General features: G+C 34.4%; 1 protein-coding gene across 1 annotated transcript in view; it reads left to right on the forward strand.

Moving 5' to 3' along the window:
* Positions 1–26,565, forward strand: part of CSMD1 (CUB and Sushi multiple domains 1) — a 1,097,029-nt gene that overhangs the window by 1,050,472 nt on the left and 19,992 nt on the right. The window contains exons 55-63 of the mRNA XM_085056685.1: positions 8,504–8,692; positions 10,286–10,459; positions 14,412–14,594; positions 16,817–16,993; positions 17,987–18,166; positions 19,460–19,633; positions 20,578–20,751; positions 23,695–23,768; positions 25,865–25,976. Coding sequence (XP_084912811.1) covers positions 8,504–8,692; positions 10,286–10,459; positions 14,412–14,594; positions 16,817–16,993; positions 17,987–18,166; positions 19,460–19,633; positions 20,578–20,751; positions 23,695–23,768; positions 25,865–25,976 — 1,437 coding nt within the window. The remainder of the gene's footprint in view (positions 1–8,503; positions 8,693–10,285; positions 10,460–14,411; positions 14,595–16,816; positions 16,994–17,986; positions 18,167–19,459; positions 19,634–20,577; positions 20,752–23,694; positions 23,769–25,864; positions 25,977–26,565) is intronic.

The raw sequence follows: 26,565 nt of genomic DNA on the forward strand, positions 1-26,565 counted from the left end.
TACATGGACTCACCTGTGATTTGAAGAGAGGCTGAGAGTTCAGGTTGTTCAACTTAGAGAAGAGAAGGCTGAGGGGAATGTTGCTTATCCTCTATGTCTAAGGGACAGTGTAAAAAAAGAGGGCCATACTTCCTAGTGGTGCCCACTGGAAGTGCATGACTCAAAGGGCACAAAACCAAGCATAAGAAAAAGCTTTTTAAATGTGAGGGTGGTAAAACACCTGAACAAATTTCCCAGAGACACTGTGGAGTTTCCTTTCTTATAGCTATTTAAAACCTAGCTGGACAAAGCCCTGGGCAAACTGTTTAGTTGTCACTTCCAAGTTCAAGTATTCTTGTACAATTTACTACAAGACTATATGTGTATACACCAACTATATTCCTTTGTCACGTTTGTTCTAATTGAATTGATTAGAACTTACATAAAGCAAGTAATAGTACTTCTTCTGGCATAAGCCTTTGCTTCTAAAATTGCCTTTTAACTCATGGGTAGAAAACATTTGTTTTAAAGATTATTGTTAGCAATGAATTATGAATTTGTTTACTAAGAAAGTAAATCTTCCAGCTCTTCAAATATACTGCAGGGAAAGGACTGATGCTCCTGGCAAACCTGTATCATTTAATTCAACAGAGATTTTACATATGACCTTTCTTTCAAACCTCAGTTGAGTTCATCTGAGTCAATAATGAACTTGGCTTCATTTGGCTGAGACTCCACATGAAGTACTACAAATTAAAGATTGCTGCTTGAAGCAATTGCAGAAGTTTCTGTTTTATTTGTTTAATTTTATTATTTTATTTAATATTGAAACTGAGCTGTTATGTATGCATAGGAAACCTTGATATTTTCAGAAAATAAAGCTGGGCAGTTCTTAGGCACCCTTTTGCAGTGATACATTGCTTCTGTCTGTTATGTAAATAGCAGGTTAACTAAATAATCAGTGACAGGAAATTTAGCAAGGCAGTTATATGGGGGGTTATGGCTAAGAAAAAGGTAAGGCACACAAAATATTATATTTGTTGCTTGAAAGCCATATTATAAAAACTTGTAAGAAACAAAGGATTTTAATATATTTGTATATCCTAAATGCACTTAAAGCACTGAATTGCTTTGCAGTGATATTTCCCCCTACTCCAGAATGCTTTTATCTGTTCTGGTTAACTGTTTTGGCTCATCAAGTAAAACCTTAAATCTCTTAAAATGTACACACATTTTAATATTTGCTTTGGACCTGTGTTCTGAGGTAACATAATTCTTAAAATACCTATACCTTGGAAAAACTGTGTTCATGCTGTTTCTGTCACAAGTGAAAAAATGGCATGTTGTGATATTCAGGTACTTTGTGAGATAGAAACCTCAATGTTTTGAGTTATTTAAAAAGCAATGTCTGTTTAAAACTTTATATTTAATCCTTTCAATATATTTAGTTTTTTTTGAAGATTAGCAGTAACCTTTTCTGGAATGTGAAGGTCACTGAAGTACGACTATAAATTCATAATTTGTAATTCTCCACATGGACTCTATCTTTATTTATTTGATAAAGAACAGGTCAAGTAGTCAGTTTACTTGCCTTTAAACTGGAGTCAAATAGTATTGGAAAAATTACAATACCCAGGTCTCTGGTCTCTTCTGCAAACTTGCCTGAGTAGAGCTTGGGGCAACCTAACTGCTACCCCAGAACTAGTTTTGACTATTAAATCCTAAAGCAAGTATGTTCACTGTGGATTTTTTTCCATTAGCAGTTTGGAACCACTTCCTGTTTAGTCTTTGGAAGCACAGAAAGCCAATCTCCATGCTTTCTACTTTTTATAATAGTTCTTGACCACAAAAAATTAGAACTGAGTCAGTTGGTCTCATCAGTGCTCTGCACTCCTGATTGCGCTGCAGGTCATTTTTCCAAATACTATGCTTGAAGTAAGAACTTCTGTATTAAACACTACACTTTCTGCTTGTATTAAGGCAGACTCACATTCATAATCTGTGCCAGGAAAAGTGGATGTCCTTTGGTAATGTTCCCTTCAGAATTCCTTGTATCTTTTTGTAAGTGAGATTTAAGAGCTTTTCTACTGGTAGAAAAATGTTTCTTAAGACTAGAAATATTTTCATGGGAAGATCCATTTGGCAGAGTTGGAGAGGTTTGAATTAGTTCACATTCTCCAGTCTGTATCAGTAAGTCCAGACTATTTGTTAGTAATAAAGAATTCAGGTCTCTGTTTATTTATACTGGATTTGTATTGAATTTCAAACTTGAAAGGTTTATCTTTCTTTTATCTCATTGCTCATAGATTCTTGAAAAGTTTAATTATACTTTTATGTCTTATCAAGAATCTGGTATCTTCAAGGTATTGTTCATTTTATCATGTTCTCTTCAGTGGTTATGTTGTTTGAACCAGTGGTAATATGTTCCCCTTCTTCACTGACAAGAAAAATAACCTTTCTGATGTCAGCTGATAGGTGGGAGAGATTGAGAATGATGACCAATTCTTCTCATCCAAAGAAAAAGCAGCCCTGAATTTAAGCAGTTTTCCATCTGTTGTGGAGTCAAACGTTTGTATAACTTGAGAAATGTGTTTTGTTTGGGTTTATTTTTTCCAAAGTCAAAGGCCTTTTTTGTGCCTTTTTTGTACTTTAAGTGAAAGATATACCTAATCCATTCATGTTGATAGCATGTTGATATTCTTCAGAAGGATAACTTGCACTTGACTCAGTTTCCTAAATAAAGAGGTGAGGTACCATGGGTGATGCCATACAGCATCTGGGATATTTACCTGATCTCATGGAGTTGCCCCTCTCTGAAGTGAAACCAGCCTGGAGATCAGGCAAAGACATTTCAGAAGGTTGTAGACACATCTCTTGAGTCATCTGACGAGCTCTTCTTCCAGGTGAAAAGCAATGCTCTGATTAAAAAAGAATCTAAAGAAAAAGACTTTAAATCATGACCCCAGAGTTTGTACTATTCTGACAAAAGCTATTGTGTTAATACTACTTGTACACAGATGACCAAAATGAATTTGTGTAGACAACACATGTACAGGAAAATAACAGCTATGTACTTTATCTTTCTGATCAATTTGCTATTATAATACCTGACAAAATTGGAGAAGTTTTCATTCTTGTTTATTGTTGATTTTGCATTGATCTTTACTAAAATTCCGTTTACTGACAATTTTGTCATCATGCTTTCACAAGGAGTGCTTTCTTTCTTTTCACAGACAGCATTTTTTAGAACTTGTCATAAAGTCAGAGTGAATTCTCTACTCTTTATTCACTCTAGAGTGTCAGTCCCTAAATATGTTCTAGATTCCAAAATTATTGTAATACTTTTCACATAAAAAGTTTTAAAATACTGTTGATCAGATATGAGAGTTTATAAAAGAAACTTAAGATTGTTTCTGTCAAGAAAAAAAGAGAGTGAGAACAAGAAATGAAATACTGTGAATGATGTACTTTGTGATGATCATTCCACTTTTTAACAGAAAGCTGCCCTGGAGGACTCTGACATGGTCTTTTAACTTCTTTGTCCTCAAGGGTTTGAATCTACTCAGTGCAAGGTTCCAAAGTTATCAGGGTGGACTTGGAGCATTCTGCAGCTTTTCCAGAAGACTAAACCAAGACTGACAGAATTCATTTCCCATGTAACCCTTGACAGGTGTCATTGAGAGAAAGCAATCTTCGTCTACTCTCACTGTGATTTACAATTGAGTCCCCAGGGTGAAAGGCAATCAGGGAAAATACTGCCTTAGCTCTGTATTCCAGCCAACTCCAATTCTTTTGTGGAGTACTCCTTACTGCAGCCTTTCTTAGCAACAGCACACTTGAGTATATATTTAAAAACCGATAGCTGATCTTAAGTGCCGCTGCAGGCATAATTGTGGTTACTTTTTAAGTTGAGGGATCATATTCTCTTGCATAACCATTTGATAAGACTTCATGAATGATGCAAGAATTTTGTTTACAGAGCATGAGCTTGAATTATGCATTTGGTGACTGTTTTGTATTTCATTCATCACTGAGCTGTCTAAACAGATACTACTGGTACAGGTGAGAGAACTCTGTAACACACAGACAAATTGATACTTTGGGAATGCAATATATTCCTTGAACATTCCATATTTCTGGTCAGCATGGAGAATTAATTTTTTCTGTTCTCCCTATTGACTTGCAAAGATAGTTCTGTTAGAATTGCTTTTGGGTAGCTTTGGGCCAGCGTATCTAAGGAAATAAAGTTTCTTTTAATTTCTAGTACTGACTTTCCATAAGCTAACTTGTCACCCTTACCCATTAAGCCAAAGATTTAATTTTAAGCAGTTATATTTGATTTTTTTTTAATGGCAATAATCTCAACTTCACTCAAAAAAGGGACAGCTCTTTTGTATGCTTGTTACAAATTTAACCTAGGGAAAGGCTTGAGTAATCCATAAGGTGAGAAGAATATTTGAAAACAATTGTATTCATGAATATACAAAGCCTTAAATAAATGCAGGAATTTTGCAATAGGCGTCAGATTTTTCTTCTGTTTTAATAGAATATTCTGAGATTAAAATTGGAATAATTTGAACTATTATTTTCAATATTCTGTTTCAACTAATGTGGTGCGTATTTGAGTTCAATAGCAATGATTTTCTCTAAATTGCAGTGGAAAACAAATGCATTTTTTTTGTCTTTTGAACAAATTCTAAAATGTTGTTTCACTGTTAATTTTACTCTGTGAAGCCATGAGAAGTTGTCTACTTTTTTGCTCTAGAAGGCACTTTCATTTAAAGGTTTTTGCCTCTAGATCTCTACTGTCCTCCCCCTTCCATCAAAGAGAGTACCAGAGCATCTGCAACTTCATTCTCAGACAAAATAACAACAACAACAAAAACCAAAACAAAACCAAAAAACAAACAAACAAACAAACCCCCAAACCCCAAAACCACCAAACAAAACCACCCAAAAATCCCACCGGAAAATAAACTAAAAATGTATATTGCGTGGAGGAGGACTCTTTTGACATTATAAGAAGCTTTATCTGACAAACAATGTGGATCTTGTCCTATAGCTTGGCAAAGAAAATCAGTAGTATGTGTCCGCATGGAAATTTCCACTAGTTTTTGTGTATTCATTAATGAAATTTTACTGTAAACGTGTATGCACTGTTTAAGCTGTGTATGCCCAGTTATTAGTGTTATAGTCCTGAGCTAAAACAAATATGGATAGTATTAAATTCAGACTACTAAATATGCATCTGTACTGTGGATCTCTGTGAGTACAGCAAGGAGTCCTACTTGCACCAGGATAAAATTTCTAATACAGAAAAAATTTAAATATGATTGACATATTGATAAATAGATATTAATTCATCTTCAGATGTTGGCAGAAGAATGTAATTACTATTTTTCCCCAGGATTTTTACAGTCATAAAGCACAATTTCACCCTTTTTTACATGTATTATTTAAGGAAAGAGCAGCTCTTGATTGTATAGTTGTTAAAACAGGTAGATATCTTGATTGTATAGTTGTTAAAACAGTAGAATGGAAAAGTCTTATTTTGCCATAGTTACTTTTTAATATGCAGTTTCATTGCAAAATGGTGTACTGATTAGAACATGGATATAGGTCTCAAGAAGACCTGAGTTCTGTTCTGCACCAGTAGAAATATTCCTTACTACCCTGGACATCAGTTTTTTATATGATGGATTGCAATAGCAATATTGTGTTATTGTGAAGTTGGGAATCAAATTACCATAAAAAACAGTTTTAACTAAATAAAAGATTTTGAAATATTCACTTCTGTGTTGGAAATTAAATTTACATATATTTTTAAACTAAACAGTGCCTGGGCATGGGAGTTGAATTGCATCTACTTATTTAGATGGTTATTCATTTGAACCAAGTGGCACATCCACAGGAATTGTTTGGAGCACGGTTCAGGGGTTAGTATGGACAGCAGGATCATTCTTCATGAGTAGTTCAGAGAAATTCACCCTGTTTTGGAGGGTAGCAGGACACAACAGCTTAGACCTTGCCACCAGCTGCTGGCCTCATGCCAGAGAACAAGTCCTGGCTTTCTTCGAATTGATACAGATGTGTATTCCAATGTTTAGGAATGTATATATATGTGGAAAAATTGAGTTTAAGGATATGTTTGTACAAGGTAACTTATAACTGTGCAGAGGATGCAGGCTCATTCCAAAAGCAGAAACTTTATAGCAGCACCTACCCAGCACTACACCATGTCTAATTGCCTAAGAAACAGGGTTAATTAGGATGCAGCATGTGCTGCTTCTGGGAACTGTGCTAGTTTCTGTAAGAAAGAATTGCGCTGCAAGTACAGACATATGAGCTCATTCAGATCTAACTTAATGTTTTGGTAAGGTTTCCTGTCAGTGGACTGTACATTTTACAGACTTTCACATGTGTCCCTGTTCTACAATTATAGTTATATTGCCAGTGAAAGTATTAGACTTAGCTGACGGTGATTAGTAACCATGGAAAAAAAGCAGTAACAAAGAATGTGTCATGTAAAAAGAATAAAGTGTTTTCTCGTGATAATACTCTTAGAGATCCCCAGAAGTAAGAATTTTCTGAGTTCTTCAAAGCAATTACAGAGACACAGACTTCCACATCCAAATTTCTCACAGCTTTCAAAAAGCAATGAGATATTAGGACTTTACATTTTTCTCTGTCTTATGGGACAGAAAAAAATGTGAAGAGATAAAGAGGGGTTTTTTTTTTTATCAATGAAATCTCATGTAAACACCTATTTGTTTAATCTGCACAAATCTGATTTAGGTATAAAATGTTACAGTTATAACACAGTGTTCAAACAAAAGTTGGTAGTATGAAATATAAGCTAAACTGTTATAATGCAAGCTAAATGTAACTTCTTTGGTGATTTATTTCATAGGATTCAACATAAAAAAATAGGAACGGTTTCAATTAAGAGACTAAAGTTTTGAGTCCTACTGCTCAGGAAGAAGAAAAAAATGTGTCTCTTTCATTGAACATAATCATTCTATAAGATGACTTTCTAATGCTTTGTGGGCATCACTGTAATACCTATTTTTTTAATGTATTTGACTTTTCTGTGTAATTGTATCATGTTTTTAATAACAATTGGTATATGAAAAATGGGTTTCTTTATGCCAAAGAGAGTTCTTTCCCTGAAATATTACTTCTAAAATAACTTTTATGAAGGGAAGCTTTGGATTCATATGGATCACTTTAGACCTAGGTATGTGTTTGTCTAGAATTCTGAGGTTGAAATTATGAACATATAACACTTCTAAAATCATAGCTTTAAAATATAAAGAGAAATAAAACAAATTATAATTGGATTTTGCTGTAGATTCAATTTTAGGATGTTAATGTTTTTCTAACATCCTGATACTCTTTAGCTGATTAAATGAAGTGTCCTTTCAATGAATGAACATTTGCAAAAGCTGCCTTGTTCTAATGTATTATCTAATCACCAAATTTATGCTCTATGTATCATAAAACTTAGGCTTTTAAAAAAATGTTATTCAGGAGTAAAAAGCAGTTTAATCATGACTCTGTATGTCTTACCTCTAAAATGATAATATTATCTATATTCTCTCCTGATTTCTTTTTCATTAAAATTGATTTGAACTACATGACATACTTGAAAGGTAGAGTCCTGTGGTTTTTTGATGAGCTTTAATTTATGATTCTAATAATATTCTAGTTTTTTGTTGTTGTTTCTTTATACTGTTACCTTTAGAATAAAGACAGGGCAGGGGTGGAGTACATATTTGTAACTTTTCAGATAGTTTTCAAATTAGCAGACAGCAAAATTGGGTGTTTGTAAAAGTCCCTACCAACCCCCACTGTTAAATGATTCTATGATCCTACATTCACTGCAGAGGATGAAATGAAGGAGTGGAGAGGGTAGATATGCTTTATATAAAAACTAAATAGTCGTGATAAAGCCCATAATTCTTTAGGTTTTAAAGGCTATCTGAAAAAATTACTTCATGCTTTTTGGTGCTTACCGTCATTCCCGCTGCCCTATCAAATATTTGATTTTTCACCATCTTCCTTTTCCTGTTGTACACATTAATAGCAGAAAATTTTCTTAATATTTGAAGCAATTTTTCTCATTAGAGGAAATTTAAAAAAGAAAATGTCAAAGTGTTTTTTTAAAGTGTACACTCTTCCTTCATGTAAAAATTATATAGAAGACCAAACTAAGCCTACCAAGGAAATTATAACAAATTCTTCCAATTTCTCTTTCATCTTTGAACCACTTCTATACTTGATACTATGCAGCTTGTCCAAGACTATTACAAGAACTGGAGTAAAATTCTAGTATTACTTTCAAAGCAAAGAGATCTAGAGACTTACTTAGGAGTCAGTATACTTGATATTTGAGTAAAAAAAAATCCCACAAATGAGCCACAGAGGAACCACAGTCACGAGCTGCTAGTGAAGTAATGAAAATCATTGCTAAACTTATGATATTGCTGTTAAAATCAGTGATGAATACTGTTTTGTCTTACAGTGGTGAACTGTTCTGATCCTGGCTTTGTGGAGAATGCAATCCGTCACGGACAGCAGAATTATCCTGAGAGTTTCAAATACGGAACAAGCGTGGCGTACCATTGCAAGAAGGGCTTTTATCTCTTGGGCTCGTCTGCACTGACCTGTAAAGCTAATGGATTATGGGATAGATCATTACCAAAGTGTCTGTGTGAGTATGCATTCAGTTGGATTAGCATTAAAGCGAGGTGCATGACTTTAAATTGTGATAGAAAAAAAAAAAAAGTGTAGCCATCTATTAAGGAACTAAAATAATATCTTGACTTTAAGATCAATATATTGCAGATTTTACATCTCAATGAGAAAACATTAAGACAAGATATCATGCAACTTCCCATTATTAAAAGCATGTTTCCAGGGAACTGTGGAACTATTATTTCAAATGCCAGAAAGTTAACATGCATTTCTCCTGTCAGTGAATTGTTAGGGTATCTCAAAACAGCTAGGGAAATCTAAAATTATTATTTATGTGTTGTAATTTAGAATGATAGTCTAAGATGATTAATGCCTATATCAGATACTTATTTTTTTTCAGACTCATTGTAGTGTATATGTGAGAACAAATCTGTGAAATGTTGTGTAGAAAAATTTTGCTCAAGAGGGTCTTTTCATAACATCACTTCATACTTCCTCCATCACTTTCTCCTCAGAGAGGGAGGAAATCTTCTGGTGTTTCCTATAATCAGTAAGCTTCATACCTTTAAAAAATAACAGTTTGCCTGAATTTAATTTTCATTGAGATATTTTTCTGCTCTGATCACTATTAATTTGCTGACATGATTCCTAATTTGCAATGAAATTATAAGAAATAATAAATGAAATAAAAGTATTTTTCAATTTAAAACATATCAGATGATTTAAAAGTACTTGCTTTACAGAATTGTGACTTTTTAGTAATGTGATTTATTTCATGGATTTGCATTTATATATCAGAGCAATAAATGTCACTAAGTTGGCAAATTTATTAATTATGCTTTTCATACTACTATATGACTAATATTCACATGACCCAAGCAGTTTTATTTTGTTTTTTTCACAGCAATCTATGCTTTCAATATTTGTCAATAAGAGCTATAACCTGAAAAAGTGGGTTTATTCGCATTTCAGTAGTAAAAAAATTAGGCAAAATACATTTTAAATACAAAATAGCTGCATTTTTTTTTTCATTTGGCAAGAATATTTTACTGGTGCAAGCATGTGTCTTTCTTCTTGCATCTTAGAAAAAGAAATACAATTAAAATTATAAAAATTATCAGTAACCCATTTTCCTCTTTCTCACTCTAGTGCATCACATTGCTATAATAATATTACAGGATACATATTTTCTTTTACTATACTACTAAAACTGTACCTAGCTGTAGATATGATAAAGTTACCTACCATTATCATATCTGCAGTATACAAGCACATTGCAACATCAGCATTAGTTGGTTTCTTCCTTCCTATTCCTAACTGAAATAGTTTGTACTATTTGTAGGAAAGGACCATGAAAAGAAATTAATGAGGAAATAAAGCTCTATATTTTTAGAGAAAGGCTAAACTTGATGGGTTAGTTTTATATGTAGTTTTGTGTTGAATCTTACAAATGACCAGTAAATCATCTATAGCAATATAAAGCTGAAGATGTGAAAGGTTTGGAATCCAGCCAGAAGTGTATATTTGTGGAACTGGCCTTGTATTTAAAGGTTATAATAGATTTTTTCTGTGCCACAAAAACATAATATTGTGCTCTTTCCTTTGTTAGCCATTTCTTGTGGACATCCTGGGGTACCTGCAAACGCAGTTCTTTCAGGAGACAAATTTACCTATGGCTCCATAATTCACTATTCTTGCACAGCGGGTCGAAGGCTCATAGGAAATTCTACGAGGGAATGCCAAGAAGATAGCCACTGGAGTGGGACTCTCCCTCACTGTTCAGGTACTTGTACCAACCATTATCTGAATGTCACCTTGTCACATGAATAAGGCTATTCTCACTTTTTTTTAGTGGAATATTTGGGGTTTTTTTTCTTTTCCAAATATATTGTTATTTCACCAATAGCCACTCAGCTGTATCATACCCATTTATTGAAATATTCTCATAATTGTCTCATTCTCTTTGTTATTACTTTGCGACTTCACTCCTTAGCCAGATGCTGTAGTTGCATACTGCAGTGTATTAGAAGATGCAGCAAAATAGTACTTCAAACCTGGTCAAGTTTTGCTTAAAAAGGATGCAGGTGTAATATTTCTGTGAACAGGTTTGTGTAAACAAAGGTTATTATGTCAGAAAATTTTGATTAAGAAACTCCACAGCAAAGGTTTTAAGGTAAATGTCATACATTTTGCTCCTCTTTTCACTTGCAGAAATATACTTTATTAGTGTCACAATGCACAAACACCATTAATGTCTGATGTGTTCTTGATGCTGTTAGGAAGCACAGGAACAACTTATTCTCCCCTAGACTATACAAATCTAGAAGAAGCCTTAAAACATCACACAATTTTGTTGAAGAGTTCAGGCAAGGATTGGCCACTAAGGACATCCACAGCATATTGATAGGTTTTGTAAGGGAAACAGGTCTACACACTTTGGTATATAGAGAACAAATACCTGAAAGATTTAAGAAGAAAATTTCCTAGTGAGAAAATTGTTCACAATTACAATTGTATTATACAATCTTCTTATAACCTCCCCTGAACTCTTGGATGTGCCCACCATTGGGCTGATGTGATTCAATACAGTACAATTCAGCTTTGACCTAATTTAAATTGGTGTAAGGTACTTTGAATTTCAGTACTTTGAAAAAGCTCTGAAGAAGTGTTCATTGAAAATGGTCCATTTATGAGCTGATTCTGAAAGGATGCTGAGTAGAATTTGAAATACTGAGAAAAGGAAGTGAATTTAAATCACTACTGTTTCTTTTCTGTTCTGTGTTGCTCAAGGAGGAAATAATTTAGAGTCTTCTCACACTGCTAGATCTCACCGCCATCGTGGTCTTTATGCCTAGACTTAACAGGAATCACTGCAGAACAAGAAATCTTTTCTTGCTTGTCTTAAGCCCACGTTTATGTCACTTTCACCTTTTTATCCAGCATAATATGCTAGATCTGAAATTGCACCAAGACTTTAAAGGCTGCATAGCAATCTAGTGCAGTTATCCAACATTTCTCACCACAAGGAAAAATCTCATGTTGGTGGAGGGGAATTGTAATTGCTAATAACTGAGACTCTTCAGATATCGGTCATGAATATGATATTATTTTTATAGACTCATACATTTTGAAAACATTAAAGAGCACTATACTCATGTCTTATGTTGGGGAAAAATATGTCTAATGTAACTAAAATATTGTTACTGATGCAAAATTTAATTTTCTAAGTTTGAATACTATGGGTCACCATCTTGAGTGCAAGATGATTCCCTAGGGAAATTAAAATCTATCTCTGTTAGCTCAGTGTAAAAAAAGTAAAGAAACACACACCCCCCCCCCCCCAAAAGCCAAAGAAAACCCTAAAAATGTGTCTCGTTTCTCTGAGGTATTTAGAATTGTAGAAAGAAGTACACTTTCTGTGTTAGATATTCAGGAGATTAATCCATCAAAACCCAATATGAATAATTCGTTGTCTTAATGTCAGTAAAAGAATGATTGTGCCCAGGATGACTGAGAACTGTAATTGGTTTTATACTTCAGGGATATGAAAAACAGACCAAATATAATGTATAAAACCTGTAGTATCTTTCTTCAAGGGGTTTATTTCTTTATTATACATTAATATATGTTCAAATACCTTATGGTTCTATGATGGTATAAATATGATCTCAGGGTTTTTTGCCACCTGAGACCTGTTGCAATGATGGACTTTCGTATCTTATGAATTAAGCAATAGTTGACATTTTTGTTTAAGATGACTCTCTCATTTTTCAATAATGGATATGGAATCTTCTACATTACTAAATAAAAAAGGGTCTAGACCTTCATAATTCTGTATGAAGTCCTTCAAAGACTGTAATTGCCTTTGTCTATACCCTTTGACTATAAAACTTCACGGTCCCAGTTCAAATTTTCTCCAAGTAAAAACTATGTATGTCCAAGAAAAAAAAATGTCCAGTCATTCATCTGGAGTAATTCTCTAAGCAGAGTCCCAAAGCAAACTGAGACATCATCAAATTTTCAGAATCACAGATCATTCTGCCCTGAAAAATTCCTTTGCATTCACAAGCCAAAGGTTATGTGATATATCTGTTTCATGCTGTAAACATGCCACAGTGCGAGCCTGAATCTCAGTCCTCATGTTATTTCACACATTTTAAGCAGACAAAGGTTTGTGAAATAGTAATGTCTTAGAGTAAGTGGAGGAAGATAGCATCCAGAGGCCACATCTGGACTTCTGCTTTAGCAGTGCCAGGGCATAGGTCATGGATGACAGTGCTTGATCCCTGAGACAATTATACTCTTAGAATTGTGCCCAGAATAACTTTTACGCATCCCACCTAGCAGTCCAACAATGCAGAAATACTTTGAAAGCTTCTGTGTGCTGGAGATCATTCTCAGCAGACAGTTTGGAAGTAGCCACCACGTTTTGGAGAGTGAGTTTTACTGTACACAGGTAGGCAGAATATACCAGTTGACTTCAAGAAACTCACACTGATTGCAAGCATGTATTTCCACCAGGAAATCTAGGTCCAAATGCTGTGAAGCAGAGTGACAAGAACAATCTATTCTAGAAGAATCTAGTACTAAACAAAGTGAACACAATGAAAACCCACAAGTTAGCCTTGAATTCAGGAATTCTCTTGGCCTCCTTTTATGTGAAATCATGATTGTATCCACTCATACTTGCTGTAATTAAAACCTTATGACACATATGTAGTCATGCTTTCTGCCTTAAGAAAATTTTAATTTCTGAATGAAATATTTGAGTTTTCTCAAAGACTTGGTTTTTTTTCTTTGTTTAGGATTTTGTCATTTATATGAGAGGGATGCCTATGAAGAGAAACCCATGTGAGAATATACAGACTTCAAACTATTAAATTATTTACACATATTTTGGGAAAAGAAAAAAAAAGGAAATATCTAAATCAAACCCCATAATTTCAACAGAATCTGAGTTTAGGCATATAATTCAAAAGTGAAGAACAAAGGATAATGTTGCTGTGAACTGCAGTGTAGACACAGAAGGATTTAGGAGATACACAATTTTGCACCAAAATTTATAATAAATTGTTGATCCTGAGACCATGCTTCCTTAACCAGTTTGTATAGTATCTCCTGTAACAGCTACTTTATATGATAAGGCAGTTGACTGATTCATCAGACTTAGGACGACATCTTTGGGAGATCTGTCTTGCAACACCTTCTTTCTCTTCTAAATTTGTAACCAATATTTGCATAAAAATTTGGAGGATAAGATAATTTTCAATCTTGAAATATAGGGACAGGAGCACTTTGTGGAGATATGTATTTCAAATGCATTTCTTATAAATTTGAATATGGTTCTCTTCACTCTTGCTGTGATTTAATTCTTGTTATTAGAAGTTATCACTTCAAGTTAAACAATAAAATACAATGTGTAGAAAATACCATTTATGTCAAAAACCAACAAATTCGTTGAACTGACAGAAAGTGACAGGGGTGCTTCCTGTGTTCTCAATTATCTTTTCTCTTTTATTTATATCACATTTGGTGTTTAGTCCTGTATTGTTCTGAGATAAGAAGTAGGGTAGCAAGATATGTATTTTCATCTTTGGCTTTAGTTTCACTCTGTAATACTGAAGATTGTTTGTAAAAATCAGTGTAGTGGCACTGTTTGCAAGAGAGTATTTTCACTGCCAGTACATTTGTACATAATGTCACTGCCAATGATTCTGCTCTGCTGTGTTTTGTAGGAAATAATCCTGGTTATTGTGATGATCCAGGAGTACCAGCTCACGGGTCTAGACTAGGGGATGAGTTCAAAACAAAAAGTCTGCTACGTTTCTCATGTGAAATGGGTTATCAGCTGCGAGGGTCTGCGGAGCGAACATGCCTGCTGAACGGTTCCTGGTCAGGTATACAGCCTGTGTGTGAAGGTAGGTATTGATACCACTGCATTTTGACACTGTTGAATGACACTTAAGACTTTTTTTCTGTGATTGAAAAGTTTTGTTAGGCAGAAATACACTTTCATAACATTCTGCAGAAAGGTGACATAAAAAAGCTTGCAAGTGGTTCTTGTTTTGCTTGAAAGCTAAATCCAAACTGCTAAAGTTTTGGAATATATATTTAAATATATTATATAAGTTTGTAAGAAAATAATTTTAGTTTAAAATATTTAGCCTGAAAATAAATAATAGATACCTGAGTTAGATGTAAGATTAAACAAATGCTTTTGATTGAAGATATGAAAATAGAGTGATAAATAAATCTGTCATTTGTTTTGTAACAATAAAATACTTTCATCTTCTTTCCAACATTACTTTCATAGATGCAATATCTATGCAACAAACACTGAATAAATGATAAAATAAAGTTGCATAAATCAATAAATAAATTAATAAATCAGTACATATTTCTCCACACAAATTAGACTAATTTCTAATGACATATTTTTATGCTGCCTCTTTCAGAAGAAATGCAGCAGAGAATATTTCTGAAAATCACTTTTTAAAATAAGATAAAAAATGTGATAAAGAATTTTTACAATTTTTGTGCATATCAAATTGGAAAGCAGTAATAGAAGACTTTAAATTCAGTTTTATAAGGACTTCTCATTTTCCAAGAATGTTTGGAAAGTTACTTTATCTAATTCATTGGAGTTGATGGATTCTGTAGTATCTGTTGTCCCCTAAACTAAATTATAAAATGGAAGATAGAACAAAATATTTTTAACAAATTCTTGTATTTTTTCATTTACACATTTTAGCCCTGTAGCCTCATCTAACAGTTGTCCTTTTGCAGTATTCTTCAGCACAGACTAATTTTCTGTCAGTGCAGATATTATCATAACTGTATAAAAATGGCAGCGGGCACAAGATCAGTATTTGTATAAGTATTTCCAGCAGAAAATTGAAGTTTTGCAGGATCCTTTCTACTTTGCTTGCACGAAGACATTAATTATCGTAGGACAACAGAAGTCAATGGCAATTATTAGTGTCTGAAACATTGCTTTTTTTCCCCCTCTTTCTTTATAGTGTTTGATTAAACCTTCTCTTTTCAGGGAAAAAGAAAAAAGAAAAACAAAGACAAAAATCCTCTTTCTTTCCATTTTTTTATAATCCTTCAATTGTTTCCTGGTTAAGTAAGGATGAGATTAGGAGGAGAATACCTTTTGATTCCCGCAAATTCAAGTTCCAACCTGTTGAATTTTTCTCTTCTCTATTTGAAACTTTTATACCTAAATGGATTAAAAATTGATTTTAAAAGACATTAAGGTATCATTGTAAACATAAACGGGTGACTAGTTTTTACTTGGCACATTGTGTTTGTTTTAATCCTAAAATCTAAACCGGTTATTTTTTAATTATAAGATTATAACTATTATGCTGGAGTCCATCCAGCAGGTGCACATGCAGCAGGTCCGAGCCTTTCTTGTGCTGGGGACCCCAGAGCTGGATGCAGTATTCTAGCTGGTGTCTCAAAGGAGCAGACTTGTTAGAAAAGTTGTAGGAAAACTAAAAACAAAACCCCAAATTCTTTTAATTATTGGTTGGTCCTCTGGAAAAAAACCCTCACTGCTAAACCTTCCAAAAAACCCCAACATGCAGTCAAAGTAATCAAGGTAAACTGCTGTCAAATCTCAGACATATGAAGCTGAAATATAATTGTTGCCTTAAAGTATTGATATAGATGCCCAAAAGTATGAGGCCAATTAAAAAAATAAATTAATAAGAAGATCATAATTTACTATTTATGCATTTTTACAATTAAAAAAAGGGGATACCAGAAGTCAGGAAGAGAATAGAAGAATGTGCTAAAAGCAAAACAGAGGTATAGGTTGGTCAGAAAGTCCAGAATGAGCTTTATTTGCTCCAGTGACTGTATTGGGTGGAGTAGAACAAAAAGGGTAAACTATCTGAATCTGCAATTGAAAAAGAAAGGAAGAAAAACAAATGTAAGTGATAATATTAACAAAGAGAAATAAAACGTTAATTCAAGAATATACCTATTAAATATTTTCTTAGTAAAACTTTCTATAGGTTTTTTAAAAGATGAGCTATTAACCTCGTTGTTCATTCCCTCTTTTTTTCCATCACAATTTGTCACCTATCATCAAAATACTGATTTTTATTTTTTTTTACTCTCTTCTTTGCAGCTGTATCTTGTGGGAACCCTGGCACACCAGCCAATGGTATGATAATATACACTGATGGAATATTATTCTCCAGCTCAGTCATTTATGCCTGCTGGGAAGGTTACAAGACTTCAGGGCTAACTACTAGACATTGTACTGCTAATGGGACATGGACTGGCACTGCTCCAGACTGCACAGGTCAGAAAGAAATTTTCTTCCTCTAAAGCTTTAGCGTAGTAAGTCATCCAGCCTTCCTACTGAAAATGGTTGTTTTGATTGATAAAATAACACATTTTTCCACATTCACTTGTCTTGTAATACATGAATATTTTAATATATCTAAAGGTACATGCCCTTATAACACATGCTAGATGTTTCCAGAACGGTCTTCTTAAGATGGCTACATAGGTAACTTTATTATATTTGTTTACCTCAGAAATGTCAGGTCAATGATATAACTATTTTTTAGAATAATGTTACATTTAGATGCTCCTTTAGAGTTTCCTTTAACACTTTTTTCCATTTTTTTTCTTGTGGCTTCTGCTCAGAGGAGGAAGTTCTGGTAGTTCAAAATCAAATTTTGTATAATTGGATACATTACTGTGGCAGTTTTTATTGTATGCCAAATGAGTCAGAATTGATCAATCAGCATTCTGCTAAGGACCAAGAATCAGGGAGAAGCAAGCCTTGGGTTATTCCGTTAGGGAGGGTGAGTAGGGACCAGAGGAGAGCTACAAGGCAAGAAGGACTAGTGATCTCACTGACAAGGCCAGACTCACAGTGCATCAGTACAGTTATACACATACCAAAAAAAAAAAAAAAAAAAAAAGGAAGAAAAATAAAAAGGGGCGAAAAAAGAGGCATTTCATAACTCTGCTGGAATTCCATTGCATCATCAACTTTAGGCATAATGTGACAAAGATCTCAGTATGAAGGGAGAAAAAGTCCTGTCAAAACTACCACCAACTTAACAGGCTGCAGTAGCAGTAGAGCATATCAGCTGAGGCTACTGTGTTAAGGGAAAACAGTATTTGGTGCATGCTATTGAAATGCCTCAGAAAGATAACTTTCCTTGAGAGAAACAGATGGTTTTTTTTGTATCATACACTAAAAGAAAGGACATTAAGTATACATGGTTTTATGTTTTGTTACATGTTTGTTAAAAAAATTCCTTTTTTTTTCCCTCACTAGTGATTAACTGTGGAGATCCAGGTGCATTAGCAAATGGCATTCAGTTTGGAAATGATTTTACTTTTAATAAGACAGTTAGCTATCAGTGCAATCCAGGATATCTGATGGAACCTGCAGGTTCATCTACCATGCGTTGTGTAAAAGACAGCACTTGGAACCAGAGTAAACCAGTTTGCAAAGGTGAGCTTTTGAATTTAAATAGTTTTCAAGTACTCTTTGGCATTTATGTGGTATTCATTAACCAGCATCTTTATTTATTTTAAAAATTTTCAAAATGTTCTCTGGAACAATTACTGTTCCAAATGTGACTAAAACATTTAGCCAAGTAATTGTGTAGAATTTGTATTTATTTTGTACATATGCTGTGGTATAATAGTAGTCAAAATAGTGACATTATTGACTAAAGTAAAACCAAATCACTGCAATGAAGGTTGTCAGAATGCTCAGTTTAAAAAATTATGAATGAAGTACCCGTTTTCCTTTTTGAGCCCATTTCTTTTGGATTAGATGGACAAAATTCTGCAAACCAAGCTTTCTGTAAAAGATTCCCTTGTTGCAGTAGTGTAGTCATCACAAACAGCCAAAAATACGGTTCACAAATAGCTAATTGCAAGTGCTAGCAGGAAGGTCATAGTGGAGATGAGGCTGAAAGACAAATAAGGCAGCCTGGTGAAAATTGTTAACACAACTTCAGCAGTCTAGGGAGTAAATTTAACAGCCTAGGGCATCTTCTGCTTATGAAAGGCCTAGGCTGCCAACTCACCTAGCACCATTTGATCTTGATGTCTGAGTCTAGCCTACTAATTAAATTTTGGCATATGTATTCAACTGACTGCATTTTCTGTTGTGACAATTACTGGCTGAGTGATTTTATGGCTGTGCTCTGTTAAAAGAAATGATATGGAAATGTAAACTTGGTCATTCCAGTTTTCTTCATTTTGGGCACTCTTATCAGAAGGTGGAAAACATGAGAATAACTTCTTAGCCCCTAATTGCCAATAAAGTTAATTATCATTGTGTGCATAAAGCCTTAGAAAATGAGCAGGTGAATGAGCAAAGTCATATTAAATAGTGCTGCAAAATTAGATTAAAAGAAAATGCAAATATTTAGAAAGGAAGCTTATTTATTGAAAGAAATAATGTTTATTGAAAACCTTTACCTATCTCAGTAACCTGTTGCCAAAAATAATTAGTAATGAAGATGTAGGGAAAATTTCAAAACTAGGTAAGTTATGTACTCTTCTGGCTTCTAGCAAACTAGTGCTCAAGGACTTCTGAAACCCAAAGTTTTTATTTTTGCATTTAAATTAGTTTTCTGTCTATTACAGACTGCTTTGTCAACATTGGTGTGCTTTGTTGTAACAATAGCCTGAAATACCCTTTTGTAGTTTCAAATGTATGAGTGTATATTATATTGAATATTCCTAAAACCCTGTAAATTTTTGAAATTATAACTTTTCTTTTTGGACACAGCTATTACTTGTGGCCCACCTCCAACAGTACTCTATGGGAAAGTGGAAGGATCTGATTTTCGCTGGGGTGCTAGTGTGAGTTACAGCTGTGCAGAAGGCTATCAGCTGTCTAACACAGCTATTCTCTCCTGTGAAGGGCGAGGAGTTTGGCGGGGCGACGTCCCACAATGTTTGCGTAAGTTTTCAGGGTACACTTGTGTTGGGCTTCTCCAAAGCTACAATGAGTTGTCTAGGGCTACAGTCACAGAATCACAATTTAAAAAGGACTCAGCTACATCAGGTAATATATGAATAGCTGCAGGATTCTCCGTGCTTGTACCCAAAAGCTTACCTTGTTATTAAATTTGAGTGGCTGTGCCTATTAAAGGTCACAGTCTTCTTCCTTTCCCCAAAAGTCACCTCCATCTGTTGTTATCTAATTAGACCCATCACCATTGGCCTTACTGGTAATCCTCTTGTATGTTCTGTATTTTACTTGTGGTGAGCGTGATTGAAATTCTCCCTTATGCTTTTCCTTTTTTTCTTCCCTGTTTTCATTTCCATTGACAGGTGAAAACAAGGATGCTAACCCTTAAGTTCATAGCTCGTAGCCTTTCTAAGCAATTTTTTCTTTCTGAAGGAGAGTACATACACTCATATCTTGCTTGAATTTGTTTTTCAGCATTTTCTAAATCTGTCAACTCAACTCTTTGAGTGCTTGAAATCTTGTCAGGACCCTAATAAACATTTTTCGTTTCATCTAATTAGGGCAAAAATTTCCAGCCTACTCATCTGAGGGTGTCAGATGTGAAAAATGGTTTTATTTTGAAGCATTGCAATATAGCATTGTCTACTTTGGGATTATTTTCTCATCCAAATCTAATCAACATTTAAGTATCTCAATAACAGGTCTATTTTTCCAGTTTAAGTTTTATGCCTACAATAGCTATAACAGTGACAATTAATTTTAAATTGCTGTCAAGAATTTAGCCAAGCTACAACCCTACAGAGATAACTGAACATAGTATTTGCAATCATATTCAGTATGCCTGACTTGCAAATAAAACAATGTAGAATACTACTGGTTAAAGCACGCGCAGTTTTTAATACCCTTTTTTCCTTTCCATTTTTATGTATCAGCTGTGTTTTGTGGTGATCCTGGAACTCCAGCAGAAGGACGCCTTAATGGAAAAAGTTTCACCTACAGATCTGAAGTTAGCTTTCAATGCAGACCCCCTTTTATTCTAATAGGCTCTTCAAGAAGATTCTGTCAAGCAGATGGTACTTGGAGTGGAATTCAGCCAACATGCATTGGTAATAACCACCACTAATTCATTTTCTACTGAGAATATTCTTTATAAACTATTGCACTATCCTAGATCTAGCAATTAGCTATCCAAATATAGAAAATGTCTGTGTAATATAAAAAGAACTAGTTAAATAAGGTTATATTGTGAGTGTAAAAGCTTTAGGATAAACACAATCACATATGAAGTCATTTGTAAATTTACATGATTGCTTGTCTGCTAAAAATGCAGAATGTCAAGATGTGCAAGTGCATAAATTTGTTCCATCTATTTTTAGAATCTCTTAGATTCTATGCAGAAGACTATGGCAGATTAAAGACCAGATTTTGTCAATGGAGAGTTAAAGGCATTTTTCAGAATCAATCCTAAATCAAAAAGTGTTTTGGACTTTGTGAATGTGGCTTGTACATCTCTGATCTTTTGAAATTCTGATGAATTTCCAAATACTCTCAGTTTTTCAATGACTGTTGTGCAACTGGTAGGTTTTTAGCATGTTACATCAATCAGATTGAGAGAAATGCTGGACACCTTTAACTCCCACTGAGATCAGAATTTGATACCACTTGGGGCAACTTGCTAGAGAGAATAATTTTGGTGTTATAATAAAAAAATTCTCTTTGATATTTCTAAACAAACATATTCAGATGTAGATTATAGGCCATTTATATATTTTGTTGTGGCTGAGATATTAGCTGTGTGAAAGAGGTGGGGTGGGCACTCTGGGAGAAGGTCATAATCATGATTATTGAAAGTAGTCTGTATTTTTAAATGAAGATGTAACAGTCAACAGAATTCTTCTGTCCATAGTTTTTGCAAACTGGGCAATCATCTTACAGTTATATTTTGTTACAGAGGCAAGAAGGCTTAGAAAAGCTAAATTTCAGGTCTGATGCAAAGAATCAAATTTGAAAACGTAGTAAGGACGTTTCTGTTTATATTTTATGTAGTGTAATACAGAAGCACGTGGAAAGTAGTGCATCAAAGATACAAGGTTTTCTTTTATATCTTAGTTTTTATGTTATTGTAAAAAGAGAATTGTAGCAATGTGGGGTTTTGGGATTCCATGTGCTCCTTTGTCCCTCTGCTTTGTATACCATTGGTTCATTTTGAAATACGCTCTGCTGTACCCCGAAATCTATTGGTGGGTTCCCTGTGCCTGTCTTACCTTCAGACTCCCCGTGACTGGCTCCAGGAGAGACAGTTCCTCCCCTTCCTTTCCCTTTATAAGGTGATGTCCAGATCAGCTCGAGGTCTTCCATCTCTGAGCTGTTAGGATCTGCTCCCTGCCCTGTCTTCCTTCCCCCTTCTCCTTCCCTGCACCCCTTTTCGAAACCCATACCCCAAATAAACCTCCCTAGCAGAACAGAGATGGAGTCCAGTTCTTTTCTTAGCCTCACGATATTCCTGCTTGAATTGACGTGGTTTGGAGACTCACACCATGCCGCGGAACCTCGGGGGCCGGGCGCCCCAGATCCAGTGGGATTACACAGACCAGGGACCCCAGACCGGGGGGCAGCTGGCCTGTGCCACCCTCCCTGACTGTGTTACATCAGAGAATATTGGATCATATTCACAGATATAATTTCTAAGCAATTTGAAAGTTAAGAGCGGTGATTAATACCTAGAGCTATACCTAAGAATACAAAATACAGTGCAAACTTTTCTATTTCTGGATGGCAATGATTTCCACAGAATATTTTGAGAAGTCTTCCTTTGGGTTCTTTGGGTGAGACCTGTCTTAAAAAGTCAATTCAGCTTCATGTATCTATTATTAGAAATAGCATTCCAGCTTTTGATAATTTGTAAAAAGTTCTTGAGCTGTTCAAGCAGCTCAAGGTCAGGAGCTGAGCATGAAGGTCAGGAGCATGTTTGCTTTTTATTCTTGCACGTTAGGTCAATATCCACCTAACTTTTGAAGCCTTTGGTAAATATCAGTCCAGTTGAATTTTTATGCTTCATTGATGGTCAATATTGAAAATAGGAGTTGGCCAAGAGTGAAATGAAATATCACATTATTGTAAGTGATAAGTTCAATTTTTGCTATGCAGAAAACTAAAAATTTTTACCGATAAAATATTGCTAAGCTGTGTTCTTTGTAATTCAGTGAAAGCATAAAGCAGACTTGGTTGCCAAAAGAGAATGACATGTTACAGAAAAATCCACTGGATCAAGTTCTGTGCTGTCTAACTGGTGGATATGACTGGCAACCCCAAAGCCATCATCAGAATATGAGCATTACTGTGTCAAAAACATTTTCAGGCTGCTTCAAATTACTCTCATGAAACTGAACATTGGATAATTAGTTTTACTCTGTTGGCATGTGCTTTTTTAATTGAGAGAAAGTCATTCTCCAGCAACAACTGAGGTAGTACTCCATTAGAAACTTGTTTTCTTGGTGGCATAGGAAAAAAGTCTATGCAAAAATAAAAGGTATTTTACTTGCTATGACAAAGCAGGCTGGTTATGAGTATGGGTTTTTATGGTTTGAGGGGTTTCGTTGGGTTTTTTTTTAATTTTAGGGGTTTTTTTTAAGAAATCCAACTTAATCATTAAGCTGTTCCTTTGAAACAAAGAGAATATGAAGTTTTCTAAAGATTTCACTATATATTCCAACTTTATTGTGAATAGTGAAATATGCTATGGATTCAAAGAGTTTTAAAAGGATAAGATCACTAAAAATTAACACAATCTGAACTGTAAAGTCTGCACTACCAGAAATACGTACAAAAATATTTTAAAATAATGACAATATACTGAAAGAAATTGCTATGTTTTATTTGGAAATTTAGTTGGAACTACTAGTGTAATGTATAGAAATACACATATTCCATTAAAAATTCAATTCTTGTCATCACTAGACATTGATGAAATGATTTAATCTTTGCAAGAAGTTTTAGAGTATTCTTTCTGTACCAAAATAACCTGTGTTGTGTTTCACATTTTGCTTTAGATCCAGCTCACAATACATGTACAGACCCTGGCACTCCACATTTTGGAATACAAAATAGTTCCAGAGGTTATGAGGTAATTTTTTAAAAATTATTATTTATTAGCTTTATAAAATGGCAGTGCATTTAATAATTACTTAAGAAATTTAATAAGCAAAATTACCTGTAGGCTTAAATGTCTGACATAAACCTTGAGATATTTTCACCCCTTTTCAATAAAAACTCATTTTTCATTCCAAGCTTTTTTAAAAACATTCAGCTTAAAGAAGGAACTTCTAACCCTGCAATATATCATGTGTTCAATCCTTTAGGAGACTTCAGTAGGGAGGGCTATTTATAAATTGATTACTTAATATGATATGACATGATATAATTACTTTGCTTTATGATCATAATTCTTTCATACATTGATGAATCGTCAGGAAATACCTAACAACTGAAGACCTGCGTGATCCAAAGGCCATGTAGTCCTTGAGAAAAAAGTCAGCAAGTGGCTTTACCAAATTAAAAATTCACGTTACATTTTATTCAGTCATAGAAGATAAAATTATTCTGTGTTGTGTCCAGGTTCCCTGTGATGAATGTCCTTTCTATAATTTCCAAATTCTTCACAGGTTATTAGTTTTAAGAAGTGACAGGCAGAAAAGAGACTGAGGAAATAAATGTAGATGCAACAATGACCAATCCACAGTCATTATATAGATTGATAAACTTTCTGTGGACAGATTTTTCAAGTACAAATATGTGTGATTGGAATTTAAAATATGTTCTGTTTGGGTTTGCTGTTTATTTCTGAGCCTAGGGCAATGTGCCAATTGTGACCAAGTTAGTAGAACTGTTTTTCCAAAAGTCTTTTCTGTAAGTTTCTCTGGTTATTGATACCCTCTCTCTCCTGCAATTTTTTGGTCTTTTGTTGCTATGGCTGTCAGCTCTTTTCTTCACCTGCTCCTGCCTGGCTCACAGATACAGAGGCACTTCTCCCTGAGCCACCTCTTGTAGCTTTACCCCTAGGGTGCTTCTGCTTCTAGGAATAGGTGCAGTTGCCTTTCTGATACCTCATCTTGATCCGGTACCTATCCCCATTTTCTCTTCAAAAACAGCTCTAATGTTTGCACCTAATTTGATCAGGGTTTTCCTTTTTCTCCCCCTTTTATCTGCCTCACAAATTGTCTTTAATAACAGAATTGTACTGGCCAATTCACTATTCTACTGTCTGTTTTTCATGTTCATGTAGACTTTCCATTCACCCCCAGAGGCCATACTACATCTTCATCTGTTCTGCATTAAGTCTTTATCCAGTATGTGCTTTCACTCTCAGAAACTAGTACTTTCTAGTACTACAACAGTCTCTAGTACTACAACATGGAGACTTCTCTCTAATGGCTACTAAACTAGATTGTTTTGGGTTTTTTCAAGTGTTATTAGTGGGTTTCCTGTTTCTATCACATAGCCAAGCTTCTATAAAACAGTTTTCAGCAGTCTTTCCTCATTATACAACGGTGTGATGGCAGGCAGCAGATCTGTGAAGGGTTTTGACCTATCTTCCAACATCCTGTCTTGCCCCATTCATTCTGTGCCTTTTGCACTTCACTATGCCGTGATTTATGAATTCCCCCAATGTTTTTCATCCAAGTGTTATTCAATGAGTGTACTGCATTTTTTTTAACTTTTACCAGTAAAATGAAATAGCAGCATAACTCTTTAACTACCTTGAACCTATGTTACTTTTTGCTTGGTCTTTTGGAGCACTGAGAAAATATTTGCATCTCGTTATTACTGACAGATACCAGGATTGGCAATTTCACAAGTAACATGACTTAGACTCAAAACTAGCCACATACTGTTCTACTCCCTACTAAAAACATGCTGTGTGTCTTTGGCAGGATAGAGTATGTTTAAAAATATTTAGAAAGATATAAATCTACAAAGCCATAACAGTAATGTGACCTTTAAAAGCACAAGTTATTTTCCACATATTGCTTTTAAATAAGGTTGCGAAAGAATCAATTACTCAACCATTTCATTACATTAAAATAAAAAAGTTTAACTCTAGAAATTGTAAAAAGCAGATATTTTTATTTTTTAAAAAAAATCTATATTAACTTCTCACTTTCTTGATATCTGACTACACATGATGTGTATTTCTCTCTAACATTCTGTTTTGATCCTTAGGTTGGGAGCACAGTCTATTTCAGATGCAGAAAAGGCTATCATATTCAGGGATCTACCACCCGTTCTTGCCTTGCTAACTTAACTTGGAGTGGCATACAATCTGAATGCATTCGTAAGTCTGGTTTCTCTTCTAATAACTTAGAACAGTGTGCAATTTAGAGAGTTACAAAGTGATACATGTGGAAATTCATATCAAATTATTTGCTACAAAGATAGGAAGCTTAATTTAAAAAAGGTTTTTAAACAGATTTTTTTTGTTGTTTCCTATTCAAAGACCAAAGATGTGTTTGGGATATTAATTTAAAGGAAGATTTTTCAGATTTTTTCTTAAGGAAGTTCACAATAATTCTATCAGTTTTATTCAAAAAAACTGTCCTTCTTAACCTACTGCATTAGCTACTTCAATTAAGCTAGGACTTGTTTTGTGCATGTATTGGATTAATACATAAAAAGTAAAAGTGACCTGAAATATGCATGGGACTATTTTGTTGGCTAGTATTTTGTGAATCATAAACTAGAACTCGGTAAAATCCATCTTTTCTGGGCTGTGCATGGTTATGCAAATAGTTAGTATACTTATAGCCCTGTGTGAGTTGGAGGACTCAAATAACTACTATATTAAAATACACTGACCTAAGCTAAAAGTAATTAATTACAATGACCTTAGATTCTTATCCTGTTTAACATTATCTTCGGTTGTT

This window comes from Lichenostomus cassidix, chromosome 3 (genome assembly GCF_008360975.1).
Source record: "Lichenostomus cassidix isolate B80296 chromosome 3, HeHo_3.0, whole genome shotgun sequence".
Classification (NCBI taxonomy): domain Eukaryota; kingdom Metazoa; phylum Chordata; class Aves; order Passeriformes; family Meliphagidae; genus Lichenostomus; species Lichenostomus cassidix.